The sequence below is a fragment of the Salmo salar genome, chromosome 03, assembly GCF_965601325.2.
Source record: "Salmo salar chromosome 03, fSalSal1, whole genome shotgun sequence".
Lineage (NCBI taxonomy): Eukaryota > Metazoa > Chordata > Actinopteri > Salmoniformes > Salmonidae > Salmo > Salmo salar.
Window position 1 is genome coordinate 37,817,985 of NC_138293.1, and position 18,895 is coordinate 37,836,879.

Sequence of the window (18,895 nt, forward strand, 5' to 3'; positions counted from 1 at the left end):
AATTGGCACCGTTGACCTGTATGTATTCTCTCCTGATTGTCAGACTGTGCACCACAGAGCCAGTCTGACTAAAGTGCCAGAGGTATGAGGAGAGACATCCTCCTTTGTATTTATGGGAACAAATATTTCCTAACACTTTGGATCCTATTCTTGGACAGTTAAAAGACACAATGCATCAATGCAAAAAAAAAAAATATATTACTGTCCATGAGTAACCTCCACCTTGTGGGTCTGTGGGCCAATAAAGTGCCAACTCAATTCTACCACTGACTAGTCTCTCATGCCCCTATGAACGGGGACACAGGGCAATAGTTTTTAATCTAAACCAGCCCTTTTTTACTGGAGTACACTAACCCCTAATTGGGGCTCTTTTCTTGACACATAGTAGCAGTTAACCAGATAAGTCAATAAGATCAAAAAGTAGATTGTTGTAAGGGTGTATTACGTCCTGTGCTGGCCCCATTGTCATATCCATTCTGGATTCTGAGTGGTAAAATCATAGCTGAAAAATGCCTCTATGTATGCGTATACATTTTCCGCCAAGACAGAACTGCCAAAGGGGGTGGAGTTGCAATCTACTGCAGAGACAACCTGCAGAGTTCTGTCATGCTATCCAGGTCTGTGCCCAAACAGTTCGAGCTTCTACTTTTAAAAATCCACCTTTCCAGAAATAAGTCTCTCACTGTTGCCACTTGTTACAGACCCCCCTCAGCCCCCAGCTGCGCCCTGGACACCATATGTGAATTAATTGCCCCCCATTTATCTTCAGAGTTTGTACTGTTAGGTGATCTAAACTGGGATATGCTTAACACCCCCGCCGTCCTACAATCTAAGCTAGATAACCTCAATCTCACCCAAATTATCATGGAACCTACCAGGTACAACCCCAAATCCGTAAACTCGGGCACCCTCATAGATATCATCCTGACCAACCTGTCCTCTAAATACACCTCTGCTGTCTTCAACCAGGATCTCAGCAATCACTGCCTCATTGCCTCATCCGTAATGGGTCCGCGGTCAAACGATCACCCCTCATCACAGTCAAACACTCCCTAAAACACTTCAGCGAGCAGGCCTTTCTAATCGACCTGGCCCGGGTATCCTGGAACGATATTGACCTCATTCCGTCAGTAGAGGATGCCTGGTTATTCTTTAAAAGTGCTTTCCTCACCATCTTAAATGAGCATGACCCATTCAAAAAATGTAGAACCAGGAACAGATATAGCCCTTGGTTCACTGCAGACCTGACTGCCCTTGACCAGCACAAAAACATCCTGTGGCATACTGCATTAGCATCGAATAGCCCCTGCGATATGTACCTTTTCAGGGAAGTTAGGAACCAATATACACAGGCAGTTAGTCTTTGCTTTCCTATCTTTTTCAAACAGAAATTTGCATCCTGTAGCACAAACTTCAAAAAGTTCTGGGACACTAAAGTCCATGGAGAATAAGAGCACCTCCTCCCAGCTGCCCACTGCACTGAGGCTAGGAAACACTGTCACCATGATAAATGTACGATTATCGAGAATTTCAATAAGCATTTTTCTACAGCTGGCCTTGCTTTCCACCTGGCTACCCCTACCCCGGTCAACAGCTCTGCACCCCCCACAGCAACTTGCCCAAGCCTCCCCCATTTCTCCTTCACCCAAATCCAGATAGCTGATGTTCTGAAAGAGCTGCAAAATCTGCACCCCTACAAATCAGCTGGGCTAGACAATCTGGGCCCCCTCTTTCTAAAATTATCCGCCGCAATTGTTGCAACCCCTATTACTAGCCTGTTCAACCTCTCTTTCGTATCGTCTGAGATCCCCAAAGATTGGAAAGCTGCCGCGGTCAGCCCGCTCTTCAAAGGGGGAGACAGTCTAGACCCAAACTGTTACAGACCTATATCTATCCTACCCTGCATTTCTAAGGTCTTCGAAAGCCAAGTTAACAAACAGATCACCGACCATTTCGAATCCCACAGTACCTTCTCCGCTACGCAATCTGGTTTCCGAGCTGGTCATGGGTGCACCTCAGCCACGCTCAAGGTCCTAAACGATATCAAAATCGCCATCGACAAAAGACAATACTGTGCAGCCGTATCCATCGACCTGGCCAAGGCTTTCGACTGTCAATCACCGCATTCTTATTGGTAGACTCAACAGCCTTGGTTTCTCAAATGACTGCCTCGCCTGGTTCACCAACTACTTCTCAGATAGATCAGTGTGTCAAATGGGAGGGCCTGTTGTCCGGACCTCTGGCAGTCTCTATGGGGGTGCCACAGGGTTCAATTCTCGGACCGACTCTTTTCTCTGTATACATCAATGATGTCGCTCTTGCTGCTGGTGATTCTCTGATCCACCTCTACGCAGACGACACCATTCTGTATACTTCTGGCCCTTCTTTGGACACTGTGTTAACTAACCTCCAGACGAGCTTCAATGCCATACAACACACCTTCCGTGGCTTCCAACCGCTCTTAAATGCAAGTACAATTAAATGCATGCTCTTCAACCGATCGCTGCCCGCATCTGCCCACCCGCCTAGCGTCACTACTCTGGACGGTTCTGACTTAGAATATGTGGACAACTACAAATACCTAGGTGTCTGGTTAGACTGTAAACTCTCCTTCCAGACTCAAATTAAGCATCTCCAATCCAAAATTAAATCTAGAATCGGCTTCCTATTTCGCAACAAAGCATCCTTCACTCATGCTGCCAAACATACCCTCGTAAAACTGACTATCCTACCGATCCTTGACTTCGGCGATGTCATTTACAAAATAGCCTCCAACACTCTACTCAGCAAATTGGATGCAGTCTATCACAGTGCCATCCGTTTCGTCACCAAAGCCCCATATACTAACCACCACTGCGACCAGTATGCTCTCGTTGGCTGGCCCTCACTTCATATTTGTCGCCAAACCCACTGGCTCCAGGTCATCTATAAGTCCTTGCTAGGTAAAGCCCTGCCTTATCTCAGCTCACTGGTCACCATAGCAGCACCCACCCGTAGCGCGCACTCCAGCAGGTATATTTCACTGGTCACCCCCAAAGCTAATTCCTCCTTTGACCGCCTTTCCTTCCAGTTCTCTGCTGCCAATGACTGGAACGAATTGCAAAAATCACTGAAGCTGGAGACGTATATCTCCCTCACTATATTTAAGCATCAGCTATCAGAGCACCTTACAGATCATTGCACCTGTACGTAGGCCATCTGTAAGTAGCCCATCCAACTCCCTCATTCCCATATTGTTATTTATTTTATTTATATATTTTTTGCTCCTTTGCACCACAGTATCTCTACTTGCACATTTATCTTCTGCACATCTCACTCCAGTGTTTATTTGCGAAATTGTAATTATTTCGCCACTACGGCCTATTTATTGCCTTACCTCCCTAATCTTACTTCATTTGCACATACTGTATATAGACTTTTGTATTGTGTTATTGACTGTATGTTTGTTTATTCCATGTGTAACTGTGTTGTTTGTGTCACACTGCTTTGCTTTATCTTGGCCAGGTCGCAGTTGTAAATGAGATCTTGTTCTCAACTGGCTTACCTGGTTGAATAAAGGTGAAATAAAAAAATACTGTATGTGGGAATGTCTTATGTCTGTCCTACATGTAGTGTTGGTACATGGAATATTCCTCAACTGCATATATCATAAATTGCTATTGCAAATAGAAGTATTATGTTCAACAACTGACATTTTCAGATATTATTTTGACAAACACACTGGTGCTTAGAATTCATTCTCTATTGTCATAGATTTGGTGGGCACTGTCATCTGTGATCTTTGTGATATGACTTTAAGCACGTACTGAGGAAACTGTCACTTATTTTTTTCTTAAAATCTACAAACGCTCTACCTTTATTCACTCTGTGATAGGGTTGGATCCTATATGCTACTTTTATTATTGTCCTGTAAATGGTTCAGTGCCTATAATTTAGGCTGTGTGTAGAATGGGGCATAAAGGAAATTACCTCTACTAATAAATTACTACTAGATTATAGTGATAAGGAAAACAACATACAAATTTGGCTTGTGTATTCATTTGCAATGTGTGTCTATGCCATCGGGTTAGCTACAACCAGTTTTGAAAGTGTTAGGAGTAATGGTTAAAGAGCTATTGAAATTTGAAAAATGTGATTTGTCACTATGTTGACGGTCCCTAACTGCTGTTGGTGGACGCAAGGAAAACTACAGGCGAATATCCAACCTGCAACTGTCTTTACCTCGGTCAAAAACCGGTTCCTCTAAAACAGAGGACATGGAGTCAACCATGTCTTCTGGGTGGAGGCTACATATTACTCAACTAGAACGCCACAGCTGGTGGTTTGTTTTTCTCATAATAGGAGACACTCAGTCATCCCAAAACTCTTGCAAAATACCTTATTACAGTCTCACACAAACAGAAACATTAAACACTGACTTCAAGTTGGTCAAAAAAAAACATGCATCTTATACATGTCATTCTGACTGACTGCCATAATGACACTGATCATGTATGCATACATTGCGTACACGCACCGAGTGATTACGGACATTTTCAATCTCTCCCTATCCCAGTCTGCTGTCCTCACTTGCTTCAGGATTTCAAGGGCACAGATAGATATTGCACCTTGTTGAATATATAAACTCAGCAAAAAAAGAAACATCCCTTTTTCAGGACCCTATCTTTCAAAGATAATTTGTAAAAATCAAAGTAACCACAGATCTTCATTGTAAAGGGTTTAAACACCATTCCCATGCTTGTTCAATGAACTATACAAAATTAATGAACATGCACCTGTGGAACGGTCGTTAAGACACTAACAGCTTACAGACGGTAGGCAATTAAGGTCACAGTTATGAAAACTTAGAAAGGCCTCTTTAGTGTCCTGACTCTGAAAAATACCAAAAGAAAGATGCCAAGGGTCCCTGCTCATCTGCGTGAACATGCCTTAGGCATGCTGCAAGGAGGCATGAGGACTGCAGATGTGGCCAGGGCAATAAATTGCAATGTCCGTACTGAGACGCCTAAGACAGTGCTACAGGGAGACAGGACAGACACCTGATCGTCCTCGCAGTGGCAGGGTACATCTGAACATCACACCTGCGGGACAGTTACAGGATGGCAGCAACAACTGCCCGAGTTACACCAGGAACGCACAATCCCTCCATCAGTGCTGACTGTCCTCAATAGGCTGAACAGGGCTTGTAGGCCTGTTGTAAGGCAGGTCCTCACCAGACATAACCGGCAACAACGTTACCTATGGGCACAAACCTACCGTCGCTGGATCAGACAGGACTGGCAAAAAGTGCTCTTCACTGACGAGTTGCGGTTTTGTCTCACCAGGGGTGATGGTCGGATTCGCATTCATCGTCAAAGGAATGAGCGTTACACCGAGGCCTGTACTCTGGAGCGGGATCGATTTGGAGGTGGAGGGTCTGTCATAGTCTGGGGCGGTGTGTCACAGCATCATCGGACTGAGCTTGTCGTCATTGCAGGCAATCTCAATGCTGTGCGTTACAGGGAAGACATCCTCCTCCCTCATGTGGTACCCTTCCTGCAGACTCATCCTGACATGACCCTCCAGCATGACAATGACACCAGCCATACTGCTCGTGATTTCCTGCAAGACAGGAATGTCAGTGTTCTGCCATAGCCAGCGAAGAGCCCTGATCGCAATCCTACTGAGCACGTCTAGGACCTGTTGGATCGAGGGGTGAAGGCTAGGGCCATTCCCCCCAGAAATGTCTGGGAACTTGCAGGTGCCTTGGTGGAAGAGTGGGGTAACATCTCACAGCAAGAGCTGGCAAATCTGGTGCAGTCCATGAGGAGATGCACTGCGGTACTTAATGCAGCTGGTGGCCACACCAGATACTGATTGCTACTTTTGACCCCCCTTTGTTCAGGGATACATTGTCACGTCTATGGAACTTCTTCAGTTTGTGTCTCAGTTGTTGAATGTTCATACAAATATTTACACGTTAAGTTTGCTGAAAATAAAGTGTGTTTCTTTTTTGTCTGAGTTTATATTAGCGACCTTTCGGTTACTGGCCCAACGCTCTAACCGCTAGGCTACCTACCGCCCTTTTGATAGAGGTAAACCTAATGCACATCACATTCAATGCCAATATGGCATCCTGCCCTCTCCTACTGGACACTACACAAATCAGTAGTACATTCAATGGTGTAGTGTTGAGAAGACACTAGGATGAGGATATTTTATAGACATACATGTGTACAAGCGTGCATTCATGTTTGAAATTCCAAATAGCTTTTGATATATGCTTGGCAATGGAATAGGGACCTTGTCACAGCCTGCCATTTTACTCATGAAGGGGACATGCAAAATAAGTAAGTCAATGAAGCACATACAGTGCAGAGAGCAGCAAATATCTAGTAGTATTGTCTTTATTGACAACATGGCTCAGACAAAAACTGAAAATGAACACCCGAAAAACATACATCCTGAAAAGCCCGTCTCCTACACCCTGCAGTAGCGGAGTTGTAACCAGGTAAGTGTTGAGTGAAAATTTAGAGCCATCTCATCCGAGTTGTAGCTTGGAATGTGTGCTCAGCAGACCTAGACCAAATAAATACTTGTACTCTTTCAGATACTTGAGGTGCGCTTGATTTAGCTTGCCAGAGTTCACGTTTTTGGGACTATTCCATTGGGTCGTGCACATTAAATCAAGCGCACCTAAAGTATTTGATCGAAAACATGTGCATGTTTGACCCAGGTGTGGTTGTCAGTAAGGCTGAGGTCCTGTTGGCAAGTCTGTGTGACTGTGATGCCAGGTGACTGAAACAATATAAAAAATAAAATAAAAACATCTGAGGGAGGACGGATGACGACCCACGTAGACAGAAAAGGCTGACAGTCTATGAGATCCACTCTCTAAAGACATCTTGACTGCCTGCTATACAAGTAACGTAATCTCAGTAAACATTGTATTTGAATGATAGTCCATGCCTGAAACTGACTTCTCTGAACAATACTGTAAAATAGACTCAAAAATCGGTCCCACCTAAACCATTGATTGGAATCTCATTCGCAGATCTAAAGCGTCACCGTGATCCTGGTCCGTATGTTTCATGGTATGAGCAGGCTCATTATTACAGCCCAATTGGTGAAATGCTGGACATTTTGTGAGAAACTACCTGCACTTCATTAGCAACGAAGTGCCTGTTTAATTGTGTCTGTATATATGTGTGTGTGAGTATATGCGAGTATGAGAGTGTGTGCGAGGTCTTCACAGGCCGATGGTGTAGGATCTTCCTGCTGGGTTGTGGATAGCAGAGCATGAGGGCTCTGTCACGGCCCACTCATACCACACCTTCTTCCCATTGTTACACCTCCAGAACCTCACCACGACATCATCATCCCGCGTCACAGGGATCGGTTGCTGCAGGTGGAAGAAACGGGTCAAAATACACTACATTCTTTTGGGTAATAAAAATGTGCTAAATGTAAAGTATGCATTTTACATGACAGTCAATTTACTTTGAGAGGGAACAGGATGGGGAACCAGGAGAACATTCCGGGAGAGTGGGTGTCTGGCTTGATACCTTGACCAAACAGACACACACATTGATGTTAACGATATCCATCCATCTTATATGTCAAAACATCACCATTCCCACTCTTGGTACTTACTGAGTGTGACGTCTCCGTAGAGAGTGGTCTCGAAGTATCCAGCAAAGCCATGCAGCACTGTGTTACATCCCACAGAGAATCTAAGGCACTGATACCTATTGTTGTTCATATCTAAAAAGGAAAGAAAAGTGCATTTATTACATATCTTGTGTGATCGTTACCCGGTGTTAGCTAGGGAGTGTGTATTACCTATGGTGGGATGTGTGAGTGTTGGTGTGTAAGCATTAGCCATGCAAGGGGGTTTGACGCGTGTATGTTACCTGTGGTGGGGTGTACAAAGGTGAAGCAGGCTTTGGGCTCAGCCAGCTGGTGGAAGTTGTGGAGTCTGACGACGTAGGGGGTCTCAAAATGACACTCGGGGTCCTTGTCTCGCTCCCTGCAACCCCTAACCTCATTATACAGCTTGGAGGAGGAGAGGGGGGCTAGGAAAGAGGTGTAGGAACAGGGGATGCTAACCCCACCATCTGAGGAACGAGATAATCGGGACAAGTTTGGATGAGAGAGGGTATAGGCAAAAAAAGTGCATTGAATGACAATTAAAATGATGATATATATCATCACTGTCTGGTGAAAACCTCTCATCTCCAAAACAAACTTTTCAGTAAATGGAGAAAAAAAAATTTTTCCCATTATTTTCCAAATATACAATGACATTTCAGAAGCAATTTTTTATCAACTTTGTTGGTCCTAGTCATGAAATGTTACAATGAGTGGAGTTGAGTACAATGAGTGGAGTTACTGCTTACGAGGTTGTCATCCGACAGCGAAGAGATGGCCCTTTCACCGCTCTTTAGTAAGTAGTGTGACATTTCAATATCAACGAGGTGCACTGCAGAAGTGCAATATTTACCCCTACCTTTGAGAAAGTGCTGTGCTCCATCTAGACACTCCGGGGACAGCTCATTGTCCCCGAAGGACCCGAGCAGCTCGCTGACGATGATGTCCGCCTTCTCAGGTGCCGCCCACTCCCTCATGTCACACGACACCACGGTGACCTGATCGCCCCACTCCTCAAACTTCCAGTTCTCAAGCCTGGGAGAGAGTGGCAGGATCAGTCTCACAGACAGAAGATGGAGCTCAATGGAGATTAACATTGCCAACCGTCCCATTATAGTCTTGTAATTTACCTGCCAGAAAGTATTAAACCTAACTGGGCGATTACTCGTAATACATGAATTAAATGATTACATTAATGAAACTACGTTGAAAAGGAGTTCTATAATCTCCTTGAATGAGGTTGGTGAACAATGGAAACCCAATTAGAGGGTCAGCGAGTTCACTCACGTGACAACAGCGTTGGGGTTCTTTTCCACAGCGTAGATACGGAGCTTCCTGTCAGCCTGCTTGGCAGCACGCAGGGAGGCATTGACCAGAGGACCTCTCCCAGCCCCCAGCACCATCAAAACTCTAAGGTCACAGAGCATACATACTGTTACGCACCAGATACAGAGGGGGAAGGTCATTGTCAGGAGAATAGATACTAAGAGAGATGACAGACAGGTAGGTGTTGGAGCTACTCACTGTGTATTGGTCGCCTTCTGCTCCTCCGGGACTCTGTCGAGCAGACACTTGTACACAGCCTGCAGAAAGATCAGGAGAACCCAATCAGTACTTCATTATATTACCCTACCAGCCACAGCACCATTTGCTAGCTGTTACAGTGTATTAGAATGGGAAGACATCTGTGTCAAAGGCTCCTTACCTGCTGGTACTGGGAGTATTTGATGGGATCCTTCTCGAACACTTCATAGGTCTGAGACTCCAGATTGTCCATGAGGGGCTAATGGGAAGAGAACAATTAGAGACAAAGAATCCAATACATACACACAAACAATATAATAGGGGTGGGAATTGCCAGGGACCTCACGATACGATATCACGATACTTAGGTGCCGATACGATATGTATTGCGATTCTCACGATTCTATAAGTATTGTGATGCGATACTGCGATTTGTTAAACATATTGCACTCTGCATGTCTGCTACAGATGAGAAAATTTGTTTTGATCAGTCAGGGAAATAAGTGCTGAAAAAGTTAGCTCACAATTTAAAAAGACTGAGAACAAGCTATAGGATGAAAAATACCGGCGTTTTGGCGCAGGTACAGCCAACTAACGCTCGCTAACGCTACCTAGCTAAAAATACAAAAATATAATTTATTTTTTTACTTGGCGTCAAAGTAACAATATAATATTGCCCAAAATTGGCAATCAATCAATTCCCCGCCCATCACTACAATATACAGTACCAGTCAAAAGTTTGGACATACCTACTCATTCCAGGGTCTTTATTTAAACAATTTTCTACATTGTAGAATAACAGTGAAGACCTCAAAACTATGAAATAACACATATGGAATCATGTAGTAACCAAAAAAAGCATTAAGCAAATCAAAACATATTTAATATTTGAGATTCTACAAAGTAGACACCCTTTACCTAGATGACATCTTCGCACACTCTTGGCATTATTTATTTCATAGTTTTAAAGCTGATGTCTTCACTATTATTCTACAATGTAGAAAATAGTAAAAATAAAGACCCTGGAATTAGTAGGTGTCCAAACTTTTGACTGGTACTGTAGGTATGACTATTTGCAAACCTCAACACACATACCTGGAGAGGAGACTGTAGGTAATCCTCGTAACCCTTGGCAAACAGTTCATAGGCATTAGGGACAGGGCGGTTCTGGTTGAGATATTCAAGGTACTGCAGGTAGGAGCGGAAGTCCTTCTCACTGTGACGACTGGTGCCAGTGAAGATGAACTGGGCCTCAAGCTGGGAGAAGAGAAAATGTTTTGTAAAATACATATTAAAGGACAGAGTGAAGATAAAACACTTCTTTGCTATCACAATTGCCGTAGCCTAGAATTTACAGTACCTTGAAGAGACGGAAGATGATTTTCTGGTGGGGTTTTGAAAGGACCGGGAACCCTTTCTTATTGGTCAAAAAGATGCTGGTGGGAAGAACGGCTGCTTTGATTGGCTCCCCAAGCCACTTGTCAATCACAGCGTCGGAGGGCATGTTTTCTCCAACCTCAATGGCTTCAGCAAAAGGAAGGGAAGACAAATCAGGAACAATTGTGACCAAATCAATTACTTATCAGTTTGTCAACACCACCCCAACATGTTTCCCCGTCCTGCTCCCTTACCTAAACAGATTCTCTTGTTGTAGTCACAAAGAGTTCTGAATGAATGCCACCTGAAAAAGGAAAAACCGAAGGTACATTTAAAACAGAAACTAAAACTAAAAAAAATTCTGCAGGCCCTGGTCACAGCACAATACTTACCAGGCCCAGGTCTTCTCGTCATCACTGCCATCATCTGTGTGTTTTGTAGGCTCGTTCTCGATGATGTCATCACGCATGTCGTCAGCGGAAATCAGGGGGACCCGGATCCAAAACTGATATGAAACAATCCAGTTGCTTAGTTTAAAGTTAACCGATTTACCTTAACATTGCCCGCCACAATATAAGTCAAGGATTAAGAATTAGTTCTAATTTGTATACGCTATAGATAGAGAACGCTTGAGTGCTGTAGTCACCATGCAGGAGTGGTGTCCTGTCTGGATGTGGTTGAGCAGCACGCGGGCCAGGTTGGCACAGTGAGGGCCCTTCAGAGGGACCATGAAGGCTGGCAGACCCAGATACGCTGAAAAGTTCAGCTCCTGTACCAGGGCCTGAGACAGGACAGAGGGATGGCAGGTAGGAGAGCAACAATTCAACTTGTAGCTAAGATGTTTAAAACTTTCTGCTTGAACTTTTCTTAGTTCACGAACAAGGCCGGGGGTGTATTCGCTAAACCAAACAGAGCCAAACGGAAGAAAATGGGGAGGGATCCAAAATAATTTTCCCAAAAGAAACAATCGTTCTCATCGCAAAAAGTTATTTTGGGAAATGTTTTGCAACTGTTTGCTACGTTGGAAGTTAATGAACACACCCAAAGTCTGTCCAACTCACCGCTTCTGAATTCCTGCGTTCTGTCTCCACCTCTGAGTCGGTCTCGATCCATGGAGAAAGCTTTCCAACAACCAGAGTGTTCCAGTCTGGGTAAGGAAGAAGTGAAATTCAATATCCCGATACTTAATTAAATATACATACTATAGAGCCATTAGATGGCCCTGTAAGTATATGCTCCTGTGCTCAGTGGAACTGGGCCATGTGCATGAGAATGAACTGTCTACCATTGAGGTCAGTATGAATACAGGTAGCCTCCTCACCTCTCCCACAGAGCAGAAGGTCAGAGCGCGTATGGGCTCCTGATCGGACTTTGGCTGGGTCCAACTCAAACTCCCTCCTGAACCTCGGGTGGAAGAGGGGCATGCACAGGAAGTCAAACCTGAAAGTGACAAATGGGACACATTACTTGACACTTGATCTAACAATAGTTTATTTGGATCCCCATTAGTTACTGCACATGCAGCAGCTACTTTTCCTAGGGTCCACATAAAACATACAAATACATGACAAAGTACAGAACAGTTATAGACAAGAAAACAAGATATTACATTAAAATTGAATAAGAATAAACCTTGTTGAAAAGACAAATTACAGTTACGGTTGGAAGTTTACATAAACTAGTTTTAATGACTCCAACATAAGTGTTTCAACCACTCCAAAAATTCCTTGTTAACAAACTATAGTTTTGGTAAGTCGGTTAGGACATTACTTTGTGCATGACAAGTCATTTATCCAACAATTGTTTACAGACAGATTATTTCACTGTATCACAATTCCAGTGGGCCAGAAGTATACATACACTAAGTTGACTGTGCCTTTAAACAGCTGGGAAAATTCCAGAAAATGTCATGGATTTAGAAGATTCTGGTAGGCTAATTGACATCATTAGAGTCAATTGGAGGTGTACCTGTGGATGTATTTCAAGGCCTACCTTCAAACTCAGTGCCTCTTTGCTTGACATCATGGGAAAACCAAAAGAAAATCAGTCAAGACCTCAGAAAAAAGACCTCCACAAGTCTGGTTCATCCTTGGGAGCAAATTCCAAATGCCTGGAAGGAGACATGTTCTGTCTCCTAGAGATGAATGTACTTTGGTGCAAAAAGTACAAATCAATCCCAGAACAACAGCAAAGGACCGTGTGAAGATTCTGGAGGAAACCGGAACAAAAGTATCTATATCCACAGTAAAACGAGTCCTATATCGACATAACCTGAAAGGCCGCTCAGCAAGGAAGAAGCCACTGCTCCAAAACCTCCATAAAAAAGCCAAACTACAATTTTCAACTGCACATGGGGACAAAGACAGTACTTTTTGGATAAATGTCCTCTGGTCTGATGAAACAAAAATACAACTGTTTGGCCATAATGACCATCGTTATGTTTGGAGGAAAAAGGGGGAAGCTGCAAGCCGAAGAACACCATCCCACGGGGGTGGCAGCATCATGTTGTGGGGGGGGGGGGGTGCGTTGCTGCAGGAGAGACTGGTGCACTTCACAAAATAGATGGCATCATGAGGCAGGAAAATTATGTGGATATATTGAAGCAACATCTCATGACATCAGTCAGGAAGTTAAAGCTTGGACGCAAATGGGTCTTCCAAATGGACAATGACCCCAAGCATACTACCAAAGTTGTGGCAAAATGGCTTAAGGACAACCAAGTCAAGGTATTGGAGTGGCCATCACAAAGCCATGACCTCAATCCTATAGAAAATTTGTGGGCAGAACTGAAAAAGCGTGTGCGAGCAAGGAGGCCTACAAACCTGACTCAGTTACACCAGCTCTGTCAGGAGGAATGGGCCAAAATTCACCCAATTTATTGTGGTAAGCTTGTGGAAGGCTACCTGAAATGTTTGACCCAAGTTAAACAATTTAAAGGCAATGCTACCAAATACTAATTGAGTGTATGAGGAGGTTAACTTCTGAACCACTGGGAATGCTATGAAAGAAATAAAAGCAGAAATAAATCATTCTCTACTATTATTCTGACATTTCACATTCTTACAATAAAGTGGTGATCCTAACTGACCTAAGACAGGGAATTTTGTACTAGGATTAAATGTTAGGAATTGTTAAAAACTAAGTTTAAATGTATTTGGCTAATGTGAATGTAAACTTCCGACTTCAACTGTATATTTACACAATTAATATACAGTACCAGTCAAAAGTTTGGACACACCTACTCACTCAAGGGTTTCTCATCCAAGAGTGTGTAAAGCTGTCATCAAGGCAAAGCGTGGCTACTTTGAAGAATCTCAAATATAAAATATATTTTGATTTGGTTAACACTTTATTGGTTACTACATTTCATAGTTTTGATGTCTTCACTATTATTGTACAATATAGAAAAACGTAAAAATAAAGAAAAACCCTGGAATGAGTAGGTGTCCAAACTTTTGACTGGTACTGTATATACACATACGCATATATACAGTACAGTTAAAGTAGATATTTAGAAAGAGGAGAGACACTGATACAAATATGTTGTTTTAAAGCTAAACTTGCTTTTTGCCTGAGTAACCTCTGGTGGCAGAGCATTCCATGACGATATGGCTCTATACATAACTGAACGAAATATTACATCGGTTTTTGGTTTTGGGACAGTGAAGAAACCCATAGTGGCGGGGTCTGTATGAAGTGTACCCAAATATATTACTCAAGTTAGGCATTTTCAACACACAGATGTTTATTAAAAAGACTCGAAGAGAAGTAGTCAATTTCTCCTCAACCACGAATGACTATCATTAATATGGGCAAGGCATGCTGCTTTGTTTTGAGCCAGCTGCGGCTTTACACGGACTTTCTTTGCTGCACCTGACCATTACTGGACAGTAATCGAGATGAGACAAAATTAGAGCCTGAACAACTAGTACAGTTTATCTCTGTGTCAAAAAATATTTGTATAAACATACATACGTCGCCCCATCTTTACAACAACTTAGTCAATGACTTGATAACGATAACTGGCCATTGAAATAACTTCACGCTCTTGCGTAAAGTTGACTGTAGCTAGGCATATTGCTGTAGCTACAAACTTTAAAGGTTATTTACTTGGATAATACATTCAAGTAACGTCATGGCTCCACTGTCAAATGTATTCTCATCAAATCATATTGAGGTCGTGGTAAGGAGGATCATCTCGTTGTTAGCCATTGTGATGGTGCACGTGGTAATTCACCGTCACCGGAAAATTCACCTAGCTAGCGAGCTACGAGTAAAATAGCTAGCAACATCACATGCAGAAATGAAGCCGAATGGTATATACTAGCCTTGTCGGCTCCTGTATTGACCTCCACCTCCCCCCAAATAATTGCTGGAGCTTAACAGTTTACTTACCCAAGTTTAGCCACCGCCGCAAGTGTGTCAGCAACCTCAGGCACACAACTCAAATCTCTCCCGCAGGACACCCTGCCTCCTGTGCTGTGGGACGCCATCGTCAGCCGAGTGAATGGGAAAGAAGAGAGTTGCAGTTTAGTAAAAGGGAAACCGACGCCATTTTGGCTCGGGTCATGTATTTGCTATCATTAGAGATGAGAGTCAAAATGACTTCCTCAGGAATGCAGTTTCACACGTTTCGAGAACTGTCGCGATACTTGCACGTCCAGTGAGATTATGTTAGTTTGAGGCTGTTCGAAAAATATTTGGGATCGTCTTGATCACATACGCTGCGTTCCAAATAAATGGGAACTCGGCAATCTCCAACTTCAGTGCGTTCAACACAACTGGGAATTCGGAAGAAAATAAATAGCTTCCGACTAGAAAAATCATTTTGAATGGTCATCCAATTCGGGAATGTTTTTATTTAACCTTTCTTTAACAAGGCAAGTCAGTTTCCCCTTTGTTTTTCCCCCCTTATTTACAATGACGGCCTACCACAGCCAAACCCTAACGACACTGGTTCAATTGTGCGCCGCCCTATGGGACTCCCAATCACGGCTAGTTGTGATTCAGCCTGGAATCGAACCAGGGTCTATAGTGACGCCTTTTGCACTGTGATGCAGTACCTTAGACCCCTGCGCCACTCTGGCCTCTTTCTGGAGATCAGACCAATGACTGTATATATGAGTTCCCATGCCGCGTTCAGAACAACTGGGAGCTCTGAAAAATACAAGATCAGATCATGACATCAGTTATCTTCTGGTCGGTAAGTTGGAGATCTAGAATGAGGCCAGAGTTCCTGAGTTGAAATTCTGAGTTGGATGATCGTTTAAATGATTTTTCCCGGTCTGAGTTGTTCCCACTTGTTTTGAACGCACTGAAGACGGAAGTTAGAGATTTCCCAGTTACGAGTTCCCAGTTGTTTTGAAAGTGGCACCAGTTGTCTTGAAAGCACCTACAGAGGGGTTGGCTGACAATGTCACGAAAATGATGGCAGGATTCAATAGGGCTAAAGGAAGTGGCCGTGTTCGAGAGGATCAGAACTGCAATGTGTCATGGGTAAATTGTGACTGACTGACTGATCTACAAATAATAATGAGTCCTTATTTATGATACAAGGTGATTTGTAGATCAGTCAGCATGCAGTCGTTTTGATGCTTTCAAACATGGCCGGTGTGTTGTTGTGATTCTGGATGGAAATGTAGCTAGCAACAATGACAATAATTTGTTGATGTTGCTGTACGTGATCCAACACGCTCATAAAAGCGTACCTAACAGAAGTCCAATGGCACTTCTGATAATCAAAACAACTAGATCACATGCATTTGACTGACTGGTCACAGTGCATTTGACTAACAGCTCAGAGTGATCACTAGTTTTTTCCCCCTTTGAAATGTAGAATTACATGTATTGTGTTAGTGTGTTGAATGGATAAATGGTGCTGGAGAGAATAGCAGCCGTTTTACGGGCTCCTGACCAATTGTGCAATTTTTTGTGTTTTTCTTCTTCTTAAAGTTTTTTGTAATGTTTCCGCCATCACTTCCTATGACTGAAAAGAGCTTCTGGACATCAGAACAGAGATCACTAATCAATTTGGATGAGGATTTCTACTTCAATGAGTCGGAGGCAGAAGATATATTGCTCATCCTAGACATGGACCAAATGCCCGATACTCGGAAAAGGAAGAGGCGGCATTACAGAGGCTGGTGTGCGGGATACCTGATGAGACTTCGACGGTGAGTTGATAAAATGCTTTTGCCCTCCGTTCTATTGGCGAACGTGCAATCACTGGAGAATAAACTGGACGAACTCCGTTCGAGACTATCCTATCAATTTTTTAATTTTTTTTTACATTTTTAATTTATTTCACATTTATTTAACCAGGTAGGCTAGTTGAGAACAAGTTCTCATTTGCAACTGCGACCTGGCCAAGATAAAGCGCAGCAATTCGACACATACAATATCACAGAGTTACACATGGAATAAACAAAACATACAGTCAATAATACAGTAGAACAAAGAAAACAAAAAGTCTATATACAGTGAGTGCAAATGAGGTAAGTTAAGGCAATAAATAGGCCATGGTGGCGAAGTAATTACAATATAGCAATTAAACACTGGAATGGTAGATGTGCAGAAGATGAATGTGCAAGTAGTGATACTGGGGTGCAAAGGAGCAAGATAAATTAATAAATACAGTATGGGGATGAGGTAGGTAGATAGATGGGCTGTTTACAGATGGGCTATGTACAGGTGCAGTGATCTGTGAGCTGCGCTGACAGCTGGTGCTTAAAGCTAGTGAGGGAGATATGAGTCTCCAGCTTCAGAGATTTTTGCAGTTCATTCCAGTCATTGGCAGCAGAGAACTGGAAGGAAAGGCGGCCAAAGGAGGAATTGGCTTTGGGGGTGACCAGTGAGATATACCTGCTGGAGCGCATGCTACGAGTGGGTGCTGCTATGGTGACCAGTGAGCTGAGATTTACCTAGCAGTGACTTGTAGATAACCTGTAGCCAGTGGGTTTGGTGACGAGTATGAAGCGAGGGCCAACCAACGAGAGTGTACAGGTCGCAGTGGTTGGGTAGTTTATGGGGCTTTGGTGACAAAACAGATGGTACTGTGATAGACTGCATCCAGACTGCAATGTGATCTATAGACTGTAATATCTTATGTTTCTCCGATTCGTGGCTGAACAAGGACATGGAAAATATACATATTTTCTATACATCGGCAGGACAGAACTGCAGTTTCGGTTAAATTCAGGGGTGGTGGTGTGTGTCTCTTTGTTAACAACAGCTGTTGCTCGATCTCTAATATTAAGGAAGTGTGTGGAAATTCTACCTAAAACTAATGATGAGGAGAGGCAAAATCAATGAACAATCAATGTATTACTTTTATTAAAAACGTATTATAAGGAGGCTGGTCGCCCCACCCACGCAGGTGAGATGGAGTGATGAGTACAGGATCATTTATATAGACAAGCTACCCCATGCAAGCATCTGCAAAACACGTGACCCTATGTATGTGTGTATGAGGGGGGTGAAAAGGATGCCTCAGTCTGTCGCAACTGAGTGAGGACAATAGGGGCCAGAATGACAGGAAGTCACTCCAGACATACTTCCTCTAACAGTAGCTCAACAGTTCCCCCAATTTGGGCAAGCAAGTGCCTTTGACTGTCGGCCCAGATAATGTATGGTCGTAGTGGACACACACACACACACACACACACACACACACACACACACACACACACACACACATATATATATATATATATATATATATATATATATATATATATATATATATATATATGAATCTGTGGCCCAGAAACAGGCTCCAAACAGTACTGGCCAATAAAAAGAAACGGTTAAGATTTGCAAAATGACAGACACTGAACAGAGGAACTCTGCCTAGAAGTCCAGCATCCCGGAGTCGCTTCTTCACTGTTGACGTTGAGACTGGTGTTTTGCGGGTACTATTTAATGAATCTGCCAGTTGAGGACTTGTGAGGCGTCTGTTTCTCAAAGTAGACACCCTAATATTCTTTTGATCTTGCTCAGCACCAAAAATATTAAATAAAATTGCATATTGTATTCTGTCTCTGTTGTCATTCAGTTAAGCCTGTACTCGATTGAAGTGTCACGTGCAACTACGTCAACGTTTGTAATTGTCTGATGCGCATTTTAAGACAGAGGTCTAAGTTCAACTTAAACTTTTTCTAATGTTTGCAACAATGTGTTGTTGTTATTGTAGGTGCAGAAATGTAATAATTGTCATGTGAAAAGAAAACAAACTTGGCCCCGGACCCTAGATCAGCTGTCAAGGACCCTGAGTAATTAAATCAAATGTTATTTGTCACATGGTTCGTAAACAACATGGGTTGACTAACAGTGAAATGCTTACTTATGGGCCCTTCCCAACAATGTA

The 18,895-nt window shown here is 43.1% G+C and overlaps 1 protein-coding gene across 2 annotated transcripts; it reads right to left on the bottom strand.

Moving 5' to 3' along the window:
- Positions 1 to 6,370: 6,370 nt before the first annotated feature.
- On the bottom strand, positions 6,371 to 15,114 carry prmt5 (protein arginine methyltransferase 5). 2 transcript variants are annotated; one of them, XM_014191567.3, is made up of 16 exons: positions 14,926 to 15,114; positions 11,852 to 11,970; positions 11,592 to 11,677; positions 11,177 to 11,311; positions 10,923 to 11,035; positions 10,785 to 10,834; positions 10,514 to 10,677; positions 10,249 to 10,410; positions 9,335 to 9,412; positions 9,154 to 9,212; positions 8,917 to 9,039; positions 8,489 to 8,664; positions 7,893 to 8,096; positions 7,633 to 7,743; positions 7,480 to 7,544; positions 6,371 to 7,381 (listed from the first exon to the last, which is right to left on the bottom strand). In XM_014191567.3, the coding sequence occupies exons 1-16, from the start codon at positions 15,021 to 15,023 to the stop codon at positions 7,229 to 7,231; spliced, it is 1,896 nt and encodes a 631-aa protein (XP_014047042.2). In that variant the 5' UTR covers positions 15,024 to 15,114; the 3' UTR covers positions 6,371 to 7,228. The 2 variants fall into 2 exon arrangements, with proteins under 2 accessions (XP_014047042.2, XP_082829601.1); XM_082973475.1 differs by having other exon boundaries at positions 7,480 to 7,548; positions 7,631 to 7,743.
- Between the last annotated feature and the right edge of the window lie 3,781 nt (positions 15,115 to 18,895).